The sequence below is a fragment of the Patella vulgata genome, chromosome 5 (assembly GCF_932274485.2).
Source record: "Patella vulgata chromosome 5, xgPatVulg1.2, whole genome shotgun sequence".
Lineage (NCBI taxonomy): Eukaryota > Metazoa > Mollusca > Gastropoda > Patellidae > Patella > Patella vulgata.
The window spans coordinates 2885064-2910722 of record NC_065883.2 but is presented as its reverse complement, the minus strand read 5'-3'; the positions used below and the strand labels follow the sequence as shown (position 1 = coordinate 2910722).

The window sequence follows — 25659 nt, the reverse complement described above, 5'->3', positions numbered from 1 at the left end:
AACGGCCGAAAGAAATCTTCTTGTGAGTTGAGCGATGGCGCCAGTGAGGCCCACAAGGAAACGAAAAGCGTGCATAGTGATTTGGATTGGAATGGAATAGTAAATCGAGGTCACTCCTGCACAAAAAAAAGAACCTTTGAACGAAAGTAGGCAAGAAAAGTCGCGGTCTATTACAAAATGACCGCAGTGTTGGATAACGAGAAATTATACCCAATTTTGAAACATATTTCGGTCTACAGCGCGACAAAGTTGACTACTTGCACTAATGCTGAGTTGGTATAGCGTTATGGCGGTCCGTCTTCATTAGCCCGTCTTTATTAGCCCAGTCGGTGCAGAACAGGAGGACGTTAAACCCCATTTCATTAAATTCACTTCGACATAGCACACCGTATTCCTATCTTCATTAGCTCAGCAGAGCCAGAAAGTAACGAGGTTACAGGCGACCCCACTCCCTGTCACGCACAACCTGGGAATCAAAACCACGCCATTTGACTCAATGACAGACCTTATGATACAACGCCTACGTGCTACCCCTTCGGCGCCGCCCCCCCCCCCCCTTTGATATAGCACACTGTATGCCCATCTTCATTAGCTCAGCAGGCGCAGAAAAGTAGGACGTTAAACCCCATTTGAATCGTTGCTAGGCGACATACTTACCACCTACTTCATACTATACTATACCTCGTGTTTAAAGCAGTAGAAATGATATGATGTTTTATCAAAATGGCGACCTATATACTGATACCGTTATAACTATATCAAGGTCAGTTTAACCACATATCAGATAAAAATAAACTCTATTAATCGCTGATTATTCTTACCCAGCCACCATTTTGTTAACGGGAAGGGGTATCCGCTGTTTCAGGAAGCAACACTCGTTACTATTTTTATCTGACTAGAAAAGGTAATAAACTGGTGTTTAACGTTCTACTGTTCTGTCCGACTGGCTTAAAGGACAATATTGGTGCCAGTCATTATCACATATGTGTTAGAGCTGGTTAAACACATTCCAAACATACATTTAACACAGAGATCATTGCTACGATAGCTGAGTAATACGCACGCGTTAAACACTAGACCATCAACCTGCCAACCCCGACATCACCCTCCCCATTGCTGATTATACGAAGTATCTTTAAAATGGAATGCCTCGTCTACATAATACTTTGATCTTTGCGCGATTAACAGATGGTAGTGTACGTGTGCAATGCGAGGAGTAGAATTTTGCCCGGACAGTGCCGTTTTCGTCTTTCCTTATTCAATATCCAACTTTCAAGGAATCTTTTACGTGCATGTCAATGTGTACTTGGGACCTCGGTTTTTCATCCCATCCGAACGACTACACTGTTCTTTGTTAGGCCCTCCGTGTACTCAAGACCTCAGTTTTTCGTACCATCCGAACGACTACGCTGTTGCTTGTTAGGCCCTCCGTACTGTACCAATAACAAGGGGGAACCACGCCGGAAAATCCCGAGGAACTTTCTCGGCCAAAATCGGGAAAGAACCCGAGACCGGGTTAGAGAGCCTCCCGTCATCCACCACTGTCAAGAAGGGAACCACGCCGGAAGAACCTGAGGAACTTTCTCGGCCAACATCGGGAACGAACCCGAGACCGGGTTAGAAAGCCGCCCGTCATGCACCACTGTCAAGAGGGGAACCACGCCGGAAGAACCTTAGGAACTTTATCAGCCAACACCGGAAGCGAACGCGGGACCTAACTGGCGAGCCACGGTCATGCTCAATGAGCCACCACAGAAACATGGTAATTCGTATGTTGAATTGAACTGGTTTCTCAAGGGAGATTTGAAATACAAGAATGTAAGACCGGTTGGAATTTTTTCTCATTTATTAATAAATCTCTTACACTCTAATATAAAAATATATTTTCAACGAATTGTAAGATATACACAGATCTAACATACGCAGAATATTACAGATACATTATGTAAGATTTAGATTAAGAGCTGGACGTTCTTGCTATAATAGTTATTTTAAAGATACATTATGTAAGATTTAGATGAAAAAAAAGCTGATAGTTCTCGCTATAATAGTTTTAAAAAAAATAATAAAAAATAAATATTTTGAAATTCCTGACCAATTACTTTATTGTGGGCGAACTTATGAATGTTTGATGATTGGGCAAAAAAAAAATAGTTTAAATTAGCCAAGTGGCAGTTCATATGCTTGATTTTAAAGTACCAATGTCATGATAATAAAAGATGTCCAGATTTTCTCTCCCTCAATCAACAGTCTCTGTAGGTAGCACGAATATTATCATTTAACGAATTAATGGCGGATATCAGATAGTCTAGAGAGCTGATTATGGTTTTGCCATTTGAATAAATTTATGTCTTTTGAAGCAAGAAAAAAGATCTGCGAGCAGATATAGCTCTTACATAATACCTGTTTGAGGTTATAATTTTTTTTTCTTGATCACATAATCTTTTATTTAAGTTTCTACAAAAAAAGGCGTTTACACGTTAGAATAGAAAAAAACTATTGTTTTACGATGCAATCCATTTAATAAAGATCTATAGGCTTGTATATATATAGTTTGTAAACAATCTGGTTAAAACACAGATCCTATTTCGTTTCGTTTTTTATTGTTCAAAATTTTGTTTTACTTGTCTTTACTACACTAGGATCTGGAAGAGTTGTTATATAACAGGCGTTCTGGGTGATGTGAGGGATTACCCAATGAAACGGTCTGTTACGGCGAGTTCTTGGCGTGCTCTGAACGGAACTGCGGGTAAACTCCTAGAAACGTCAATACTGATTGATTAATCAATGTCTGACGTCATAAGTAAAAAACCGCTCGCATGACACCTGAAGCGATCTTTCACTAGAACCGGTCAGATCTTCATGAAGTGTAGGTCATCGAAAGTATAAAAAAGAAACGAAACGAAATATAGATCTGTATTTTAATCAGATTGTGTTTGTACATAGCTATATGCAAAGGAATATTCTGACAATATTTATTTAAAAAAAAGTAAAGCCTTCCTCATACGTCACGTGTTTTCATGACGTATATGGGTCTATATCTCACCAGTGCCTTTGTTTACTGGACGAAGTAAGAACTTTCTGCATTATTTTTACAAATATATATGTAGTTTAAATATTGGGTATTGTATATTGCCGAGTGGTCAGACTTCTCCTATTCGGCCTACCCGACGCTACAGCCAAAGCAAAATATCTGGTAACAAAACTTTTTTTTTTAAAGTACTTTTTCGCTACCTTTTCACTCATTTAGCTCTTAACCAAACTACGTCATTTTGACGTCATGACGTCAAGTTGTCAGGCTAAATAAAGGCTGAAGTGAAATATTTTGTATGCCTATTTCAAAAGACTAGGCCTACTTATAAGTTATAGACTCTTGACACCAATAAAAAAGTTGAAGGGGATAAGTTGATCTATAATTTGCACGTTGTCTCTCGTATTTTTTTTTAAAATCATTTTCATCAGAAATTTCGTCTTCAGAATCGGTGTCATCGATATAATCCGAGTCGGAATCATTCATAAGCATTTCAACTACTTTGACTTTGGGAGTCTTTAACATTCTCGACATAGTTAAAAAAAAATTACGTTTTTTTCCCAAAAAATGTTGAACAAAGACATGGTTTTCTCAATGCCCTTGACAAGACAACTTCTTGTCTGACACGCATACGTAGACATATCGATTAAATACGAAACTAAATACTCAAATGCCATTCATAATAAAGGTTTTTACTGCGGTTGACGGTGACCACTTAGTTTTATAACGTTATGGCGACTATAGTCGACAAAGACCGGTCAAGGGCTAAGACGCTTGTCAATAATTTTGTCATATATGTAGAATATAAATGATAGTATGTGGTTACAATAAATTCATTTCACAGCTGTTAAACAATCTATTTATGGTAACAATATCACAAGGCCTTCGGCTGGTTGTAGTATAATTTTATCTAGTTTTATTGTAGAATCAAGTGTATAATCTTCATGGTCGAAATTTCCTGTGCTCACTTTAACAGTTCCTTCGTGGTAATCATATGGTGTTTTAAAATCAATCGTTCCAGTCTCGGTACCCACGTTAATAACCACCAGGTATGAAGAGTAACCGGAAGCGGATCTGACGTAGGAAATGACGTTATCGTCAGTGTACCGGAAGTCAAAACTGCCGTAAAGAAAAGCTGGTTCCTGCCGTAACGTTGCTAAGGCTCTGTACACCTTCAGTGGTGTTATATGGGTGGCGTTTTTTTCGTACTGGAAATAGCAAATAAAATTTGTGATTATTGACATGAAGTTCTACTCCAAGCGTGTAATTTATTGACAATATAAACCGGTAGATTATCCACCCTTAATATTTTTGTTTTTGCTTTATTAAAGGGAGCCACGGTGGCTAGGTGGTTAAGACGCTGGCTCACTAGCCTGGGGGTCGGATGTTCAATCCCTGCATTGGCCGAGAAAGTTCATCTGGATTTTCCGACGTGGTTTCCCCTTGCCAGTGGTGCAGAACAGAGGGCCTGGCAAGGACAGCTGTCTAGTCCTTCGGATGAGACGAAAAACTGAGGTCCCGTAAAAGATCCCTTGGCAGTTTGAATTCGATATAAGAGTAGGCCGTAGTGCCGCTGTCCGGGCAAAATTTCCCTCATAGCACACTGTATGGTGTATGCCCGTCTTCATTAGCCCAGTATAGGAGCAGAACAGTAGGACGTTAAACCCCATTTCATTTCATTTTATTAAAGTGGCATTGCGTTATGTTAGCGCAATAGGAATCTTGTGAAAGTTGAATCTCTAAAATGAATATCAGTCCAAAAATGGTTCAATTTCTTTCAGTAGTTACAAAGATATGATGAATTGAAATATAACTCGCTATTTTAAAAGCCCACCGCCATATTATTGCGTTTTATGGTACACCCTTCACTCCTCCGATTCGGCCCTCCATTTTGAAGAAACTATCTACGTGCTTTCCTGATAGAGTTCCCGAATCGCCATCACAAAAATACAAAATGGAGTTACCTGTACATTTATAAAAGTATGATTTTGATTGAGAGGAAGCCATGGATGAGAAGAATTAGTAAAACCAGCCTGTGGACCACTATCCCACTGCATTGGTGTTCTTTCTGGATCTCTCGAAAAGTTCTTGTATGCAGACTGTAAGGTAATCAAATTACGTATTATATTGTGTTTAAACAGTTTAACTTGTGACTGTACAATATTTGGACCAGGAACAGCCCCCCCCCCCCCCGCAAGCGCTACTCATCATCTTGTTGTTCTTGGGAGGCGGTGATGGTCGAAAGCCCCCAAGGTTCCGCCAATTTAAAGGAGAATTATGTAAGATTAGATATAATAGTTAACAACTTGATAATGTAAAGGGAATATGCTGAAGGTTTCAATCAAATTGCTGCACTCTGAACCGAGATATTAGCGTTTAAATTTTAGGCCTGGCCTCGATCATCATTACTAAAGTCGACACGATAAAAAACATAGTCTCTATTATCCACTTTTGGATTAAATCATCGATGAGCGTTGAACAGCAAATCGGATTCAAATCAGTGAAAATCCTACACATAATATGACATCGAGAGTTGATTAAGGTCTTTTCATGTTAATAAATGTCTAATTGATAGTTTATATAATATTTCAGGCCCAAAGAAAGACTGAATAATATATGTTTAAGTTCGGTCGACACGGAACTTGGCATGCGTGTTCCTTGGAGAACTGTGCATTTGAGGGATTTCGATTTTTAACATGACGTCACGCATTATCGTCTTATGCAGTGGACAAGAAATAAACAAGTACATTGTAGCCTACATGGTTCAATTTTATTTCAATAAATCGCTTGCGCGTAGGAGTCTTTAGCAGTGGGAGGAAACAGGAGGACCCGGAGAAAACCCACGAGGCTGGACATGCAACCCTATTCCTTGTCACGTAAAACCTACGGACAGAGGAACATTGCAAGCAAGAAACAACAAATAGCATAAGCATCCACTGCTGTGCAGTTCCTAGTACAGCTCTGAACGTAGGTCTCATTACACTCACCTCTACGTCCAGGGAAGCTAGCATTTAATCAATTTCGAACGTAAACGACCGCCCCAGTCAATTTTACTGGGCAACTTTTTACTGCGAAACGGTCGCGTGTCAGTCCCTGTGAACGCCTGAACAATATAAATGAACATCTTAGTGAGAAAATAAGACCTTGCTTACCTCGCTAGAGTCAGTATGAGCGACACAACACGCTGTTAAAAAATACGTCTCCGTCTTCTAACCGACTTGGCAGACATCATTGAAAGGGTAACGCATAAATTTAAGAACTCGGCCATATAAGATGAAACGATGAAACGACCGTTTCGCAGTAAAAAGTTGCTCAGTAAAATTGACTGGGACGGTCGTTTACGTTCGACATTGATTCAATGCTAGCTTCCCTGGACGTAAAGGTGAGTGTAATGAGGCCTACGTTCAGAGCTGGACTATGCAGTTCCAGGCTTCTGTCAAAAACTAAAACAAAACAGTGACCCACAAATAAACCCCACTCGGCAAACCTCGGCAGATTCCGTTACACTACATCTAACCTCAGATGTATGACGGTAAGTGATATGTACCTACGCCTATAAAATTGCGATGCGGCACCGGTTTACTTATTAGGAAAACTTGCCGCTTTTAAAAAGAAGTTGTCCGTGTTTGACGAAAATCAGAAAAACTTAGAAGAAAAACAGCTTCAGGCTTCGAAATATTTGTATGATAAAACCATAGAATATATTTTTATGGATAAACATTCTTCAAAGGCGTCGTCATGGGCAACGCCGTTGGTAATCCGGGAACTTGAAAGTAGTTCTAATGGCGAACTTCGTCATACAGCCGAGGCTAGATGTAGGGTACTGGAATCTGCTGAGGTTTGCCGAGTGAAATAAACTCACCTCTCCAAAATGTTTTCCATACGGATCTTGGGTATCTTTAAATGATATTGTATCTACATCTGCCATACCAAGTTCATCACCATAGTAACAGGTTGGTGTACCTCTCAGTGTTAATAACAACATATTCAAAACATTGGTGTATGTTTTACCGGAAATAGTTATACCACGTTTAGATGTTAGTCTAGATCTGTCATGGTTGCCCATCTGAAATATTTTTATTTGTACATGAAATGAAATAGGGTTTAACGTCCTACTGTTCTACACCGAGGAAACTTCTTCCGGTTTAACTGTTTGACTTTCATCCTTGTTTTTCCTACCTAATATATAAACAAAGTAGCCAAGTCTCTACCCCAATACCATCCAAAGTCTTCGACATTGACAACACGAATTATTTGTCAATTTAAATCAACATTGATGTTGTGATCTTACCGGAAAAAGATGGCCTTCTGATATCTAATATTTAAGACAAAATAAACATTTTACCATTGGTACACGAATCGTGTATCATAATGCGTTTCAGTGTCATTTGTAACAAGGGACTCGAAAAACGGGGCTAGGCATATTCCACAAGTCATGTCAAACGGTGATCTCATATTATTATCTGGAGACCATGCGCAATAAATAATATCGGTGTAGACTGGAATAACCAAACGCTACAGATTGCCATTCGATTAAGTCTTCTGGCGTATTTCGCCGAACATAACTGATTAGAATTTACAGTAAAAACAGAAACGATTGAATGTAAATCAGTTTATATACATTCATATCACATAATTATATGAGTTGCGACCTATTTGTATCATTTTCCAGGTCACAAATATTCGAGATTTAGCTTCTTTAAAATCTACCAACAGCGCAGCTAACCAGAGCAATGGTTTTGGGCTTTCTAAAACCGAACTACTGTGAGTTAGATAATCATAGACAGCCACCAGCAGGGTATAGTTTCCTTGATGGCGTGTCTGTACACTCACAAACTAAAAAGAGAGAGAGAGAAATGAGGTTTAACGTCCATTAGACACAAACTAGGTCATTTCGGGACTAACATATGGTTTAATTTTATTTCAATAATTCGCTTGCGCGTAGGGCTCTTTAGCAGTGGGAGAAAACCCACGAGTTTGGACAGGCGATCCTACTCCTTGTCACGTACAACCGGGGATTCGAAACCACGCCAGTCGACTCAATGACAGACTTTATGGTACAGCGCGCGCACGCTAACCATTCAACCATCCAACCCCCCACAAACTAAAGAACCCGATCTGACGTCTGATTGGCTTTTCTTACCACGTGGTTATGTTTAACGTCTTCCAAAATGGCAGCTAGTAAGAGCTGATACTGAATTTTCAACATTAAGATCTTTATTAGAGGCGAGATTAAAGTCTATGAAAAATGAAAATGCTTGTGGTATATTTGAGGTAGGGACTATGGGTTATTTTTTACAGCAGGAATGAGACTCGGGTTTCATCTATGTTTTGTTTTGGGGTTTCTACATGTATGTTCTTTAGCTATAAATAACAAAAGGCCGCTGGTTGTCTAGAATTCTGTCGTTCGGAACCCAGCCCCTAAATCACGTGGATGATATCCATCAATCGAGAATCATGTTCGATTCTTTAGTTTGTACTAGTCGGGAATCAAGTCCGGTTCTTTAGCTTATAATAGTCGCGAACCGGATCAGCAATTCTCGGCTCCCAGCGATAAGTTTAACCTTTGTTTATCTCTTGGAAAACTCGCCGGCCATTTTGAATGTCACGTGATGTATCCTTCCATCAATCGCTTCACAAAGATCCAAGATGGCGGCTCAAGCTCGCATTTCTTCAGAAATTACGCGTATTTAGCCGAATCACCTACATTGTGCACTACAAATAGTTCCCGGTAAATCATCAAATCGGTTGTTTTCGAATGAACTTTTGATGTCAAGATGTGAAAAATACGATGAACCGATCCCTAACAAATTCAGCCAATCAGGAACCACTGGGGGCGGAACTTAGGAACCGATTTAAGACTGATAAATGAGCGTCGAGTTTTCCCAGAGATAAACAAAGCTTAAAATTATCCCTGGGAACCGAGAATTGCCAGATCAGGTCCTATATTCACTGCCTATTTTCAACCTACCACAAAATTTGGCCATTTTCCTTCCGGTAAAGTGTTGTATTCTGTTTCCACTAGTTTCTTGATACAAGAAGCGTTACAGCTGGGATAACTCCCCTCAACTAGATCCATGTTAAACGGCATGTCAGCACCGTTTGTATAATAAGCATTTCTAATAGATGGCACAGCATAGATTTCCACAACCATAAATTTAGAACTGAAATTAAAAGAAATTAAAGAGGAAATAACTTTATGCAGGCTATATTAACCTTTAATCTAGTGGTGTGTATTGGGTGTTGGGTAGTCTGGTGGTGTGTAGTGTGGTTGGGTGGTGTGTAGTCTGATGGTGCGTGGTGTAGTCTGGTAGTGGGTGTGGGGTAGTTTGGTGGTTGTGTAGTGGGTGTGGGGTAATCTGGTGGTGTGTAGTGGGTGTGGGGTAGTCTGGTGGTGTGTAGTGGGCGTGATTCGGTGTGGGGTTAGTCTGGAGGTGGGTTTGGGGTAGTCTGGTGGTGTGTAGTGTGGTTGGGTGTGGGGTAAGTCTGGTGGTATATAGTGGGTGTGGGGTAATCTGGTGGTGTGTAGTGGGTGTGGTTGGGTGGTGTGTAGTCTGATGGTGCGTGGGATAATCTAGTGGTGTGTAGTGGTAGTCTGGTGGTGTGTAGTGGGTGTTTTTGGGTGGTGTGTAGTCTGATGGTGCGTGGGATAATCTAGTGGTGTGTAGTGGTAGTCTGGTGGTGTGTAGTGGGTGTGGTTGGGTGGTGTGTAGTCTGATGGTGCGTGGGATAATCTAGTGGTGTGTAGTGGTAGTCTGGTGGTGTGTAGTGGGTGTGGTTGGGTGGTGTGTAGTCTGATGGTGTGTGGGGTATCTGGTGGTGTGTAGTGGGTGTGAGGTAGCCTGATGGTGTGTAGTGGGTGTGGGGTAGCCTGGTATTGTGTAATAGATGTAGTAGGTGTGGTTGGAACCCAGAGCTACCCAGTCCGCCCCTGTATTATAAACAAGTGTATCTTACTTATCAGTATCGTCGTCACTATTATCGTACTTTCTTAATACATCACTCCATTCCCGTATAGCGTCGTTAATCTCAGGTAAGTTGGCCGTATACAGGTGTTCGTAATATTCCCATTGTTCCTGAAATTCAAGCATCCATTCAAGAATGAGATAGTTAATGAGTTCCGCTTAATGAGAGAGAGAGAGAGAGAGAGAGAGAGAGAGAGAGAGAGATGGGGTTTAACGTCCACTCGACACAGACTAGGTCATTTCGGGACTAAAATATGGTTTAATTTTATTTCAATAATTCGCTTGCGCGTAGGGGTTTTTAGCAGTGGGAGGAAACCGGAGGACCCGGAGAAAACCCACGAGGTTGGACAGGTAACCCTACTCTTTGTCACGCACAACCGGGGATTCGAAACCACGCCAGTTGACTCAATGACAGATCTCATGATACAGCGCGCACATGCTAACCATTCGGCTATCCACCCCCACTACCGCTTAATGAAGAAAACAACTTCTTGTTCGGTCGGTCTACGGTCTACATGATTTATGGTTTGCTTAAAGCTGCATTTTACCAATTGATCAGTATCGATTAGCCTAGCAACCGATCATTTGGAGAAATTTCAAAACGTATATTATCTTGTAGGTGTCCGTTCTGTATAAATATACTTACGGAAGTGACGTCGGGTTAGTTAATTTGTGGTTTTGTGAATATACTTACGGAAGTGACGCCAGGTTAGTTAATTGGTAGTTTTGTGTAAATATACTGACGGAAGTGACGTCAGGTTCGTCAATTAGTGGTTTGGTGTAAACGGAAGTGGCGTCAGGTTAGTCAATTAGCGGTTTGGTGTAAATATACTTACGGAAGTGACGTTAGGTTAGTAAATTGGTAGTTTGGCGTAAATATACTTACGGAAGTGAAGCCAGGTAAGTTACTTTGAGGTTCATTTAAAGACACGTCGGTAGATTCAAACAAATAAGGAATGGCGTCCACACGTAAACCATCGATACCCATTCTGCCCCAAAAATCTACAGCATTCTACAGATAAAAGCCATTGTACTTGTAAATTAATATCTACTTACGGAAGTGACGTCAGGTAAGTTAGTTGGTGGTTCATTTAACGATACATTAGTAGATTCAAACAGGTTAATAATGGCGTCCACTCGTAAACCATCGATACCCGTTCTGGCCCAAAAATCCACCACCTTCTACATATTGAGAAACGTAAACCCATATATTTGTATGTAAATGTGATATTTAATTCCTTCACGGTTTTGTTGCTGATTATCTCCCTTGGTGTCCGTCTTGTGTGAATCCCGTGCCACTAGCCTACTGTACAGCGTAGAAATATTTTTTGTCTTGCCTACATCCACAATAGTGGCTGGTTCTAAGGACTTCCTTAGGACATGCTTTTTAATCATTTGCTTACAGAAAAGATACTGGCCTATAAAGCCCTTAATATTCAATTAAATTGTCCACGAAGTGTACTGCGCATATCTAATTCGCATTGAAATAAAGGTGCAACCTCACCGCATAATTGTGAGACATTTTAAGCAAGCAAACAAATGAAAAAACAAAAAACCATTACCACCAGACACCAAAACAAACAAAAAACAACATTTTTTTCATCACATAAAATATTCATATTTTTCTCAGTACCCATAATCATGGTGAACTGAATTCAAACGGAAGGGGGTCCGAATACATTGGTGTTGGCGTTAAACGGAACGAGGATGGGTCGGAGTCCCACGGCGCCAAGTTCCGGGCAGGTGGCTTATAGTTTTTAATTCACCAATTTTTACCCAAATGTGGACTGACATAATCCAATTCTAAATCTATGCACCACACTAGGTACAGACATTCAGAAAAGTCACCCATTTTCTTCTACTTTACGATCCAATAACAGTGTATTTTTTTATTAATTTATATCCTTTTTTAAAAAAAAAACCCCAAACAAAACATTACTCGGCATACCTGACCCCTAGGCAAGTTTCTCAGCCCCTCCCCCCCCCCACGGGCCCTGCAGAAAGTCAAAATGGCTACATAAAGATACCGTCATTTTTTAAGAAAACTGTATAATTCATATTAATTGTAAATCCATGTTTCACATTATCACTGGGTCCTGCTAATATTTTGGCGCCATTGCACACTTTCAGGTGACCCAACACTAATTGTCAATCCATTTTTACAGACCATTTATTTCCCTAATGAACAGTGCGTTATAGTCCATAGGGTCATGCGACTCATGCCCTTTAAATAATAAAACCAACCTTCATTTCATCTCTGACTGCAGGGTTTCTATAATTTAAGTCTGGTTGTTCGGGTAGAAAGGCGTGATAGTAATATTGTTTTCTGACGTCACTCCATGCCCAAGTTGAACCACCAAACACACTGTGCTGAAATAATGGATTATAGTCTGTAAAAACATTAGTTTTTCTCAGTTTGTTTTCATTTTAATGCTAGATTCCCACTGTCGTGCGATGTGTTAAGATAGGATTGCCCCCTAGTGAGTCAACGATCTGGTACGAGCAACACGATTGCTACGACCGACCTCAATATATGATAAGACCTGATAGGATCACCAAGATTACTCTGCGATTAAAACCACGATTTTAATCGTAACCCGAATCGTGAAGTTGGAATCTGGAATAAGTAAAGCATGAATCATTACAGGCCCGGAACTGTACAGCACTCCCCCCCCCCCCCACACACACACACCCGCAACCCATTCCCGTAATGCACACGACCACACAGACACAGGTTGTACAAGTGTCCCAATCCCACCCTTAGGAATATTCTGGCTATGCTATTGATTGGCAGGTTAGGAAACCTGATCTTGGGTACCAATCTGTTTCACAGAGAATTACGAGTCTCGTATAATATCTCTGTCATAGATGACTGCCTTAACACGTGCTGTCACAGCACACGGTGTGAATCATTGGCTGAATGGCGCGTGCATTGTTTACATAAGACATAACTGCTTCGGAGAGAATGCTGCATTTTAGTCATTTTAATACCCATTTACACTAAATCGGAAATAATTTTTAACTACAAATACGTCAAACGCCTTTATTTATTTGTCCAATATATACAAAAAATGTTTTAGAATTTAATTTGTCGCAGGAAAAAAGTTAATATTTCTAGCTCATTAAGCCGCATCAATGTCATCCTTATCAGTGATTGTCGCGGCCAAGCAAATATTCACTGCGGATCAGTTCTTTGGTACGTTTCGATCCCATTTTGTACTTCAGTTCCAGGGCTAACATAAATTTAACCCGTTTATACCAGAAATTATTCTTCTTCGCGAAACATCCCATTGACATGCTTGTTCCTTTGACAATTGTGCATCAATTGATTGGCATTGGTTTTTGATATCACGTCACAGTTTAAAGATGGCTGCAATCACGTCATGTTCGGCTCCTGTTGAATGACCCCATTTTCCAATGATGACGTCATGTGAAGTCATAGGTGAATGCAGACTGCTTTATCCGACTCAGAGATATAGAGTTCCTATATGTTGATAATACATTTATATGGTCTAACATTGATAGTTTTTGAGATATTGACCGCTTTTTGTCTATTGGCCGACTTTGACCTTTGACCCCGCACCAAAAATTTTCCCCAGGCGATCATGATGGGTCATTTCTCTTTTGGAGTACCTACGGACCCAACCTTTCATTTGAGACCAAGTTTGCTTTGATGAGACTTTTTTCCAGGAAAACACATAAATCGGTGTTTATCCGGCAGACTATATAGAACGTTCGTAATTGTTACAATGCGACATCGTCCTCGTTGGAAGAGGACGTTAAGTCGAACGAACGAACGAACAAACGTGACAATGCGAGCCTAATTACTTAGCTTAATGAATATTTATAATGATATATTTATAAAAGTCTAGACTAATAAATAAATAACCTTATTGTATATTTATATGACTAATTAATACGTTTAATATATATTTGCATGACCTAATAAACACGCTGTACTTGTATAACTGATAAATACGTTTATTTTATATTTATATAATTGATAGATAAGCTATATTTATATAACTGAGAGAGAAATGAAATGAAATGAAATGGGGTTTAACTTCCTACTGTTCTGCTCCTAACCTGGGCTAATGAAGACGGGCATACGCCATACAGTGTGCTATGAGGGAAATTTTGCCCGGACAGCGGCACTACGGCCTACTCTTATATCGAATTCCAACTGCCAAGGGATCTTTTACGTGCACGCCAATGTGTACACGGGACCTCGGTTTTTCGTCACATCCGAACGACTAGACAGCTTTCCTTGTCAGCCCCTCCGTCCTGCATCACTGACAAGGGAGAACCACGCCGGAAAATCTGGATGAACTTTCTCGGCCAATGCAGGGATCGAACACCCAACCTCCAGGCTAGCGAGCTAGCGTCTTACCCACTTAGCCACGTGATCCCCTAACTGAGAGAGAGAGAGAGAGAGAGAGAGGGAGGGGGGTTCAACGCCCACTCGACACAAACTAGGTCATTTCGGGACTAACACATGGTTCAATTTTATTTCAATAATTCGCTTGTGAGTAGGGGTCTTTAGTAGTGGGGGGAAACCGGAGGATCCGGAGAAAACCCACGAGGTTGGACAGGCGACCATACTATTAGTCACGTACAACCGGATAATCGAAACCCCGCCAGTTGACTCAATGACAAAACGTATGATACAGCGCGCACGTGCTAACAATTCGGCAATCCAAACCCCGTAACTGACAAATAACTGATAAATATGCTATATTTATATACCTAATCAATACTCTATATTTATAATAAATACCCTATATTTATATAACTAATAAATACGCTATATTTATATACCTAATCAATACTCTATATTTATAATAAATACCCTATATTTATATAACTAATAAATACGCTATATTTATAAGACTAATGTTATTTTTAGTACCCAGTTATTTGGTGCTGTATCCTGCCAGATATAAAAATCCGTGTATGGATCTTGACGTTGTTCACTCTTTATAAACCATGGATGTTTGTTACTCGAATGATTTGGTACAAAATCCAATATAACTCTTAAATCTAAAATTATAAAACAAAAAAAAAAAAACACGTTATGCCCGCTCGATCCAGAATATACAACCGCGTAATTGGAATATACAAGGCTTAATCTAATTGTTAAGGTCAGCTCAATTTTTGTCAAGGTCGCTGAGATGTAAATAAGGTTAGGGCACGTGATTGTTGGCGAGATTGTAGGTTAGGGTTAAGGTAAGCACTGGGCTAGGGCCAGGGTTAGTGTTGGGATTAGCGCTAGCGTTGTTTACATCTCGTGACCGACCTATGACGAAAAACTGAGCATAGAAGGGGCGGATCCAGGGGGGGGGGCAACCCCTCCCCACCCCCACCCCCCCACGCTCAGCTACATAATTTATTTTGTAAATCAATACTTTTTATGAGAAAAGTTTCTCGGTCGTGTGCTTTATCCTTTATCGTCAGATGTAGGACAGGATGGACACTCAAGGCACGAGATAATGATATAGACATTATGTGATATCACAATTAATGCTTTGCATCAATAAAATTGAATCACAATGTCATTGTATTAATTCATAATAAAAATTGACGTCAAACGAGGTGTTGAATTTCTCTGTTTAAAAAGCTCAATGTGTATGTATATACGCCAAAATGACGATAGAGACCAAGCGAGGGTGGGGGGTGGGTAGATACATTGTCTCAGGAACCTGGCAAACCCCCTCCTGCAAAAATTCCTGGATCCGCCCCTGCATAGCCGGCCCTATCATTTTAGCACTAAGCGAATATACAAGAGTATAATTGGGTTGAATATAAAAAGTGTAATTGGAATATTGAATATAAAAAGTGTAATTGGAATATTAAACTCTGTGGATGGAATATAAAAAGTGTAATTAGAATATTGAATATAAAACAGCTGAATTGAAATATTAAACTGTGGAGTCGGAATATAAATTGTTTTAACTTACTTCTAGCATGGGCTTCTTTAATCAGTGTTTTCATGTTTTCCATAGAACCAAACATGGGATCAACCTTGGTGAAATTAGAAATATCATAACCAAAATCTTTCATAGGGGATTCATAGATTGGACTAATCCAGATAGCATTCACCCCCAGATAGTTGAAATAATCCAACCTTGAAATGATACCTGTAATACACAAACATTAATCATACCTGTCTTTATACCTGTATTTACAAAGTAAAAGATTAGAAATAATACGCATCTCTCTCTCTTATCGAGGAGGGGGGGGGGGGGAATGGTAAGCTCGTGTGCCCTGTATCACAAGGTCTGTCCTTGAGTAAAATGGTGTGGTTTCGATTCCCCGGTTGTACGGAACAAGGAATAGGGTCGCCTGTCCAACCTCGTGGGTTTTCTCCGGGTCCTCCAGTTTCCTCCGACTGCTAAAGACCCCTAACGCGCAAGCGAATAATTGAAATAAAACTGAACCATATGTTAGTCCCGAAATGACCTAGTTTGTGTCGAGTGGACGTTACCCCCCCCCCCCCTCTCTTCCCCACTCCCTCTCTCTCTCTCTCTTTAGATGGTGGGGGTTAACGTCCACTCGACACAAACTATGCCAGTTCAGGACTAGCTACAATCAGACTTAAAAAGGGTAAAGGAGAAATGGTCTCTCTCTCTCTCTCTCTCTCTCTCTCTCTCTCTCTTTCTTACCTGGACAGCAATTGAATTCAAAATGTCAAGGGTGTATACGGGGGCATGGTTGTTTCCTCCTGCACCAATGACAAGGCGAAACACAACGGAAAAAAACCGGAGAACTTTCGCGGCCATTAGCGGGCTTGAACCCAGACTTCCAACGTCTTACCTACTAAGCTACCGCGGCGCCTTTTATATAAGAGAAAAATAATACAAGCGACCCTCACCACAAACGCCATAAGACAACCCCGCGGACAAGGCGTTCAGTGGATCCAGGAGCCATTCGTGACCCTCCACTGCGCTGTTCGGGAATGTTCTTAGAAAGGAATCTTTAAATAGGTCTTCAAAAGTCGGTTATTCACACATCTTACTGTCTATTTATTTAACGGGGCCAATGGAATCAAGTCACGTGGGGTTTAACTTGCCCGTCGACTCTACCGAAATCTATCTGCCAAGGGCTCTTTTACGTGCACGACAATGTCTACATGTTTTTCGTACCATCCCTACGACTAGACGTTATACCTTGCTAGACTCTCCTTCCTGCACCACAGACAACAGTAAACCCCGGGGAATATAGATGGACAGAGACCCTAGGTCTCTCCCAACCCCTAACCTCACGACTAGAAGAAGATAAACCCGTGTTTTAATCACCATTGAGCAAAGCCCGGGGGGTTTAACGTCCTACTGCCCCCCCCCCTCCGCCTCAAGTCTTGGGGTCCTAGGTTTCAGTCTCGCAATCCTACCCTATAGGTAAATCCAGCAATGACTGTACATTATACTTATGATATACCTGTTTGGCATATCTACCTGTTAATTAAACTATAGATAACCGATTTACCTGTCTGGTCTTGTTATTATATATATATATAGGTGTGAAACCTCGACGCGGATCCTAGTTACTGTTTGAACTGTTTGGAATATACTGGATTAATCTTTGATAAAGAGAACATGTTTTTCATGTATTAAACTGATTGTTTTATTGGGAAACGAATCTATGTTTGGGATATACTGGATTGATCTCTCTGATAAAGAGGAGCCACTGTGGGTTTGGCCGATTTAGTTCATCAGAATTTTCCGACGTTGTTTCCCCGTGTCAGTTGTGCGGGAAGGAGGGCCTCGGAAGGACGGCTATCTAGTCATTCGGATGGGGCGAAAGACCAAGGTTCCATGTATACATTGGTATGCAAGTTAAAGACCCCTTGGCAGTTGTAGTTCGATATAAATTTAGGCAAAATTTCCCTCGTAGCACACTGTATGGCGTATGCCCGTCTTCATTAGCCCAGTTTAGGAGCAGAACAGTAGGACGTTAAACCTCATTTCATTTCATATATATGATAAAGATGTTGTACTGTGATTTATCTCCTAATACGACCTAGTTTGTGTCGAGCGGACGTTAAGCCCTGTTTATCTCGTTCTCTAGGACACTGACGTCACAACTAGACCGATCCCGTTTGAATCAGTACGTGACCGACCAGAATAGTTTGTTGGGTCGTTCGAGTGGTACGACAAACAGACATCCTATGTACAAATTGGTCGGGCACGTAATTGGTGCACATAGAGCTGAAATTTGAAGGAGAATGAGCGCAAACCATTCTCAACGCCTTGCACACAGTCGTAGATCTATACTAATATTAGTGACTGTCGTTTGTTTCTCTGTCTGTCTACTCCCGAGTTGGTGTCTACACTGGGAGTATCCGGAGGCTGAAATGTGGTGTATCGGGATAGTTCGGACCGGGGAGTAACATAAGCCTGGTGGTGATAGACTATCACTTCCGGTTTCAGATTTATGTACTTCCGGTTCATGGCTATACCCCGTGTTACGTCGTGTCAACCACTAGTATATCATAATAAAGGAGAATGAGCGGAAATGCCGTGTTCGAGGTACGATTCTCAAATCGTTCACACCGTCGTATATATATCACAACATTAATATATGTTAGTCTTGATGTAAGGACGAGCCATTAAAGACACATTATGTAAGAGTTAAATCTGCTTAGTGGAGGTCTTTATTTCAGCTTCAAGTGATATAAATTGTTTTTGTTTTTTTTCGACATTTATTCACCGGACTAGCTCCATAACCAACTCTCTAGACCATCGGAGGGCGCAGATGTAAACAGATTGAGATACGATCGCCATTTAATGATTTAATTTAAAAATGGAGAAACCAGGCTGAGTCTCGATTAAAAAGTAACGCTTCTGCGATAATAAACATTCTAAGTCAAAACATCGCTCAGAATAAAGTAATTTGAATGAAATTTTCAATATATTCATTTTGAATTATCTATTCTGGAAGTATTATAACAAGAATGATCAGTTCTTTATCGTACATAATGATGTTTAAGCCCCATTTGATTCCAGCTACCGTCATCGATTCGTGTGTACTTGTGACGTCAACCAGTAATGAGTGTTCGGCCAGTGAAAAACGTTACGCGCATGGAGCTGGACTCACGTAGGTATGCAAACGAATATGTTTCTTGTCTCATATATTGAATTTTCCACCATTTTTCGAGGCTCTGTGTATATTGTTGATTGCTCTGATGCAATATTCTGCTTGATTTGTTGTACATCTGCCACAAAAATCGATTGAAAACTTTGCCTGGACTGAGAAGTTCATGGAGTGGAAAGTAACGCCATCTATCTAGTATCGTACGTCGGATTGCGAAACCGCGTGATAAAGGATACGAAAACGTAAACGAACATATGTTCGTTTTGGTCTTCGTTTTCGTACCGATGCGAAAGGTCCCTATAATATCCCAGAATTTCAGTAAGAAAAAACCTTATATATACCCTGGAAGAATAACCCGTTGCAGGTTTCAAGAAAAAATTGCAGAAGAATAACTCAAAATTCCCCTGTATATATTCAAAGCCACCCACGGCTTTCAGACCGCAAGTTATTCTGGGCATAGAATATACCCCAAAGATCAAAGAGATTTATCGTTATAGGTGTAAATCTAAACTAATAGAAAAACTCACCATTTAAATCACCGACGCCGTCTCCGTCGGAATCCTGGAACGACCTCGGATAAATCTGATACACAATGGTTTTCTGCCACCATTTTTGATCTGGTGGAAATCGTCCTCGAACATTCATGGCCAATAGTGCCACAACTATCAGAGCCGTAATTCCCAATGCCACCACAAAAAATAGAAATATCAGACACTTATTTGTTGCGCAACATCCTGTTTTCTTTGAACTAAATTCCACCTTGGGACTCATTTTCAACTTCTCAACTTCTTCTTGTTCTTGTGAATATTGCGTCGAATCATAAAATATAGGTCACAGTTTTTATTGCGAGTCTCAAACTTCGGTATAAGTATGCTAAAAAGAATCTTAGATCCTGGAAAAACAGATTATTTCTAAATAAAACCCACAGGATTGCGATGTTCTGTTATCGCCGGACTTAGGAATCAGCTGCATACATCGTAATAACAGTACGAATTGTGTGTGTATTATTCGTGACTATATCGATTGTGATAAAAAGGAGAATAAACACATATGTATATTATATAGTAGATGTGTTTGTTATCATTTAAGATACAAAATTTACATTTTAATAATTTACTGTTAGTTACACAGTTATTTGACCCTGTTAGATATATATATAATATATATATATATATATATATATATATATATATATATATATATATATACTATATATATATATATATATATATATATATATATATATAATTTACTTATTAAATTAAACGAATGATAATATTGATGAAACTTATCAAATTTATAATAAACTCCGTTAAACATGGTTGGGGGGGGGGGAGGCGAATGGTTAGCGCGTGCGCGGCTGTATCATAAAGTCTGCCATTGAGTCAACTGGCGTGGTTACGATTCCCTGGTTGTACGAGATAAGGGGTAGGGTCCCCTGTCCAACCTCGTGGGTTTTCTCCCTGGTTCTCCGGTTTCCTTCCATTGCTAAAGACCCCTACGCGCAAGCGAATTATTGAAATAAAATTGAACCATGTGTTAGTCCCGAAATGACCTAGTTTGTGTCGAGTGGACGTTAATCTCTCTCTCTCTTTCCTCCCCCCCCCCCCCATTAAACATACATTATGCAAGAGCTAAATCTGCCTATTGCAAGTCTTTCTTTAGGCCTGAAATGTTATTTGAATGATTGATTACACATTTATTAACATTAAAACATTTTAATCAACTCTCGATGTCATCTCATGTGTCCGATTTTATCGTACTGACTTTAGTAATGATGATCCTGGCTAGGCCAAAAATCAAACACGAAAATCTCGGTTCAGAGTGGATCAAATTGACTGAAATTTTCAGCATATTCCCTTTTACAGTATCTCGTTTTTATCTATTATAGTGAGCACTGTCGGTTCTTTATCTAATCTTCCATAGTGCCGCTTTAAAGAAATAAGTCAATTAATATATCATATCGTAAAAGATGGGTGGGGATCATAATAAACTCTTTGGAACCACCGTGACTCACTGAGTCAGACGTTGGCTCGCTAACTTGGGGGTCCCGTGTTTCTACAGACGTAGGTCGAGAATGTTCCCACGTGGTTTCCCTTGTCAGTGATACAGGGCACAGGGCCTGACAATAGTCCGCGCATAGTCTCGTGTATGTCATGCACCTTAAAGATCACTCGGCCGTTTGCATTCGATATAAGAGAAGGTCGTAGCGCCGCTGTTCGGGATGTCGCATGTCCATCTTTATTTGCCCAGTCGGAGAAGAATAGTAGGAAATTAAACCCCATTTCATTTCATTTCTAAATAAACTTCGGAAGGCTGGACGTAAAACCTCCCTTCATTTCGTATTTAAATGCGACTGTCATACATGTGTGTAATGAGTGTTTTTACCGACGAACGATATCCAATTTACACGCGAAGTTATAATTAATAATTAGAAATTCCGAGATTGCTCCAGCTCTTCCGGTAACACACACACACACACACATTGCTAAAGACCCCTTTTATAAATGAAATTGAACCTTATGTTAGTCCCGAAATGACCTAGTGTGTGTCGAGTGGGAGTTACACCCCATTTCTCTCTTTGTCTTACCATGATAGTGATTCTCAACCAGTGTGCCGCGAAATTCTGAACGGCACACTAAGACAATGCGAAAAGCCACTTGATCCCAATTGAGTATTCACTGGTGTCCGCTCGACTTCCAGGGAATGCAGCTTGCCAACGTGTGTTCTCTAAGTATCAGAAATGAATACAGATTCTTGGATCTTCAACACTTTATTTCAGGAGCAAATAATTAACATATAATTATTGAAGTATTAAGACTTAAGGCATTTAAAACAATAGTTAGAAGAAACTTAACAAATCAACCACTTTAGTTGCCAGTCTGTCATAATTTGACTGACAGGTTAATTGCTGTCTGCCTCTAATGACTAACGAAGCATTAATGAATATTAAAATATAGATTTGAAAACTAAAACAGAATCCAAAAATGATAAAATAACATATCACCTAGACATCGGTCATAGTCTACTGGTACGTTCATAGCTTTATTTAGTTTGAGTCAATCTATATGTCTATCACTAGTCTGTGTCTACGATTGTCTGCCGTCTATGACTTACCATGTTTTTATTTTGCAAAAATCAGATATTTTTCATATATATTTAGCCAGGTGTGCTGCTATTTTTTCATGTGTTCCAAGGTGTGCCGTTGGCAAAAAAAGGTTGAGAACCACTGCTCCAAGACGTTATCAATTCTAGATCGAAAGATGGGTTAAACAGTGAGCGTCGTGGGCGTCCACTGCGCTGTACAGTCCCGGGCATGTAGTGATACAGAGTTCACTCAAAATTGAAAGACAAACAATCATGAACATAGCCTAGAAATGGTTCCACTACTGATGTCTTCCGTCTTACTCCAGCCACAGTAGTGGACGTCCAAAGATCTTCAAGTTTTGTAGTCAATTGACTAAAATGGTTACTGACCTATAACTCCTTTAATTTCCAATAACACTGACCCCAAACAGTACTGTACATCCTGACATATAATAAACCAATTCCTATTGAAATAAAGGTGAAACCTTACCGTATAATTATATGATTTGATTAAACCCAACTGCTATGCGAAATTTATGTTCAGATTAAAATGGCCGCCGAACCAGAATCACGGGGTGCCATGTCACTCGAAAAACTGTTCGGTAAGATAAGATTATGATTTCAGTGTTCAACTCTTCACTATATGTAACATAATTACTTATTTCCATGCAAACTGTGATGTTATATGTTGAAAAGCTTGCAATTGAACCTAATTTTACTGGCTCAAAGCCTCGAGTAGTGTATCAATTGCATCCGCAGATAAGAATTATCACGGCTAAAAAATGAAGCTAGAATATAACCCAGAGAAAAACATTGTGTAATACCAGCACGAGTTATGATCTACTATATACCACATGAACTATGAATGTAACCTTAATGAAGTAAAGAAATACCTATACACGTAACGATGGCAACTTGCCACTCGAATGTGTGTAAAATGGCGCAGTATTTTGAACTGTGTATAATGAAGAATGCTATGCTATATCAGTGGTTCTCAACCTTTTTGGCCACCTTGGAACACATGAAAAAATAGCGGCACACCTAGCTAAATATATATGAAAAATATTTGAATTTTGCAAAAAAAAACAAAAACATGGCAAGTCAGGCGGAATACAACCGTAGACAGAGACTAGTCATAGACACATAGAATGACTCAAACTAAATAAATAAAAACACAACTACGAACTTGAGAATGACTGTGCTATATGATCATTGGCCTAGATGTAGATCAAAATAATAAAAAAAAATATACTAATAATATTATGCGGTACGATCATTGGTCGAGATGTAAAGCAGGATAATGATTACAAGACTAAAAGTAAAAATAAATCGGTAAAAACAGAATTTTTTTTTTTTTTATGCTATTTGTGTTCGAACCCTCTGAGTAGAAGTTGGCACCCCGCGTTGGCCGAGAAATTTCATCTGGATTTTTCTGACATGGTCTTCTCTCCCCTACCCCCATTGTCAGTGATGTGGAGCGGAGGGCCTGCCAAAGGGACAATGTATAGTCGTTCGGATGGGGCGAAAAACCGAGGTTCCGTGTACACATTGGTTTGCACGTAAAAGAACCCTCGACTATTAGAATTTAAAATAAGAGTAGGTCGTAGCGCTGCTGTCCGGGAACAATTTTCCCTCATAGGGATTCCGAATTCCATCCGAACAATTCCAAAATTCAAAAAGCAGCTTTCATGAATGCACTTTCGTCACTTTGTACCATTGTGTTTTGTGGAATCAAGAGGAATCAACTAGCGCTCCCGAAAACAAAAATGGGACATTTTTCAATGAAAATATTCCTACTTATTCATTATTCCTAACTGGTTAATCAAATGGTCAAAATTTTCTCAACTAGTCCTATTTTTTAACCAGTTAAATTCTCTTGATCTCAACTCTTGACTCTTGACGATACAATGATAATACGTTAATTAATAATTTCACAGGTTGATGGATGGAAATTACTTGCAGGTCGGGGTTTTGGCCTAAATTAATCGATTTATGAGATATATTATTTGACAGAGATTATAATCAGATATGCCAACAAATTGCATATTTGGGGTTCATGTTTCTAAATTTTTCAGGAGGGAGAGCCCCCGGACCCCCCGTCCGAGCTCCGCGGTCAGTAAAAGGGGCCGCTCTGACACGGGATCCCGGGCCGGTTCGCGGCCCCAATCCGCCCCTGTGGGGGTCCACTCTATTCCTATAGATGTCCAGAGGGGTCAGGGGTGGGGGGAGGCACCAAGGAGTCCGCTTTATTCCTATACACGCCCAGAGTGGTCTGGGGTGTGGGGAGGTTCCGATGGGTTCACTCTATTCCTAAACACGTCCAGAGGGTCAGGGGTGGGGCAAGTACCGAGGGGATCCACTCTAATCCTATACACGTCCAGAGGGGTCGTGGGGGGGGGCGGTCCATTCTATTCCTATACATGTCCAGAGGGGTCGTGGGGGGGGGGAGGGTCCAGGGGTCCATTCTATTCCTATACATGTATGCAACTACAAGCAGAAGTATTATCTATGTCAGAGCTTCTGAATTTATCAAATTCTCGTCTCTACACAGAACCCTTCCCTGACAACATAAATTAAAAGAGATAAATAGAGAATCTCCTACCAGTCTTTTTTGATATCAAAAAATATCAACACAAGTTGATAAAGTAACAAAAAACGAGGCTCTGCCGAGTTTTTTTTTTACTTTATCAACGAGTGTTGATATTTTTTGATATCAAAAAAGACGAGTAGGAGATTTTATTTATCACCCAATCCCTTCTTACATGCACAAATAGATAAATATAATTCTTTGCTGTAGATTTCACTTTTACTGAACATTATGGCGTAGTGATACATCAATTTTTGACAGCAATTTAATCATTGCAAATTCCTTTATATTTACCCAGTGTTTCCTTCAAGGTCAATTGAATAACAATAGTTCATTTTTAATTTTAAAAAGTTACTTTTATTAATGAACTGTTCTTTGAAAATCAAAAAAAGTAGTTCCTTTTCAACTGACCAATCAAATTCATGTAAAGCGATATCTCCTAAGGAGATATCGCAGTAGATTATGAAATATATCACACAAGCGATATCTACTGTAGAATGTATTATTGGGTGATAAATGGTGTTTAACACCCACTCGACATAAACCAGGTCATTTCGGGACTAACATATGGTTCTATTTTATTTCAATAATTCGCTTGCGCGTAGGGCTCTTTAGCAGTGGAAGGAAACCGGAGGACGCGGAGAAAACGCACGAGGTTGGACAGGCGACCGATGCGCAATTGCCCAAGGAACAAGCATGCCATGTTTCATGTCGATCGTAACTGCATGGGTGAAGCCTTAGGCCTGTTTTTTTGTTGTTGTTTTTTTTTAAATGAGGAGAAATACTGTCTCACTGGGTCTGATGTAAAATTTTCGGGTAATCCCCTAGACCTCATGCCGAACTGGGCGATGTCCCCACACTGGACCCACTGCTGTTCATATTCTTGAACATGCCCTGAT

The 25659-nt window shown here is 40.1% G+C and overlaps 1 protein-coding gene across 3 annotated transcripts; it reads right to left on the bottom strand.

Moving 5' to 3' along the window:
• Positions 1–1840: 1840 nt before the first annotated feature.
• LOC126821022 (alpha-glucosidase) lies at positions 1841–22923 on the bottom strand. 3 transcript variants are annotated; one of them, XM_050549275.2, is made up of 11 exons: positions 22664–22923; positions 19614–19978; positions 15954–16133; positions 14906–15036; positions 12241–12366; positions 11053–11178; positions 9989–10107; positions 9003–9195; positions 6894–7097; positions 4996–5130; positions 1841–4239 (listed from the first exon to the last, which is right to left on the bottom strand). In XM_050549275.2, the coding sequence occupies exons 2-11, from the start codon at positions 19855–19857 to the stop codon at positions 3892–3894; spliced, it is 1806 nt and encodes a 601-aa protein (XP_050405232.2). In that variant the 5' UTR covers positions 19858–19978; positions 22664–22923; the 3' UTR covers positions 1841–3891. The 3 variants fall into 3 exon arrangements, with proteins under 3 accessions (XP_050405232.2, XP_050405230.2, XP_055957474.1); XM_050549273.2 differs by lacking the exon at positions 11053–11178 and adding an exon at positions 10883–11008 and having other exon boundaries at positions 1842–4239; positions 22664–22921; XM_056101499.1 differs by lacking the exons at positions 11053–11178; positions 19614–19978 and adding an exon at positions 10883–11008 and having other exon boundaries at positions 1844–4239; positions 22664–22916.
• Positions 22924–25659: the final 2736 nt, after the last annotated feature.

What these genes read in the sequence shown, in the direction of transcription:
- LOC126821022 (XM_050549275.2), bottom strand. Translation starts at nt 19,857, where the DNA reads ATGAGTCCCAAGGTGGAATTTAGTTCAAAGAAAACAGGATGTTGCGCA. An exon ending in TAAAGAAGCCCATGCTAGAA is followed by an intron (nt 15,037 to 15,953) that starts GTAAGTTAAAAC and finishes TTATAATTTTAG; the next exon opens with ATTTAAGAGTTATATTGGAT. An exon ending in AGTGACGACGATACTGATAA is followed by an intron (nt 9,196 to 9,988) that starts GTAAGATACACT and finishes TTTTAATTTCAG; the next exon opens with TTCTAAATTTATGGTTGTGG.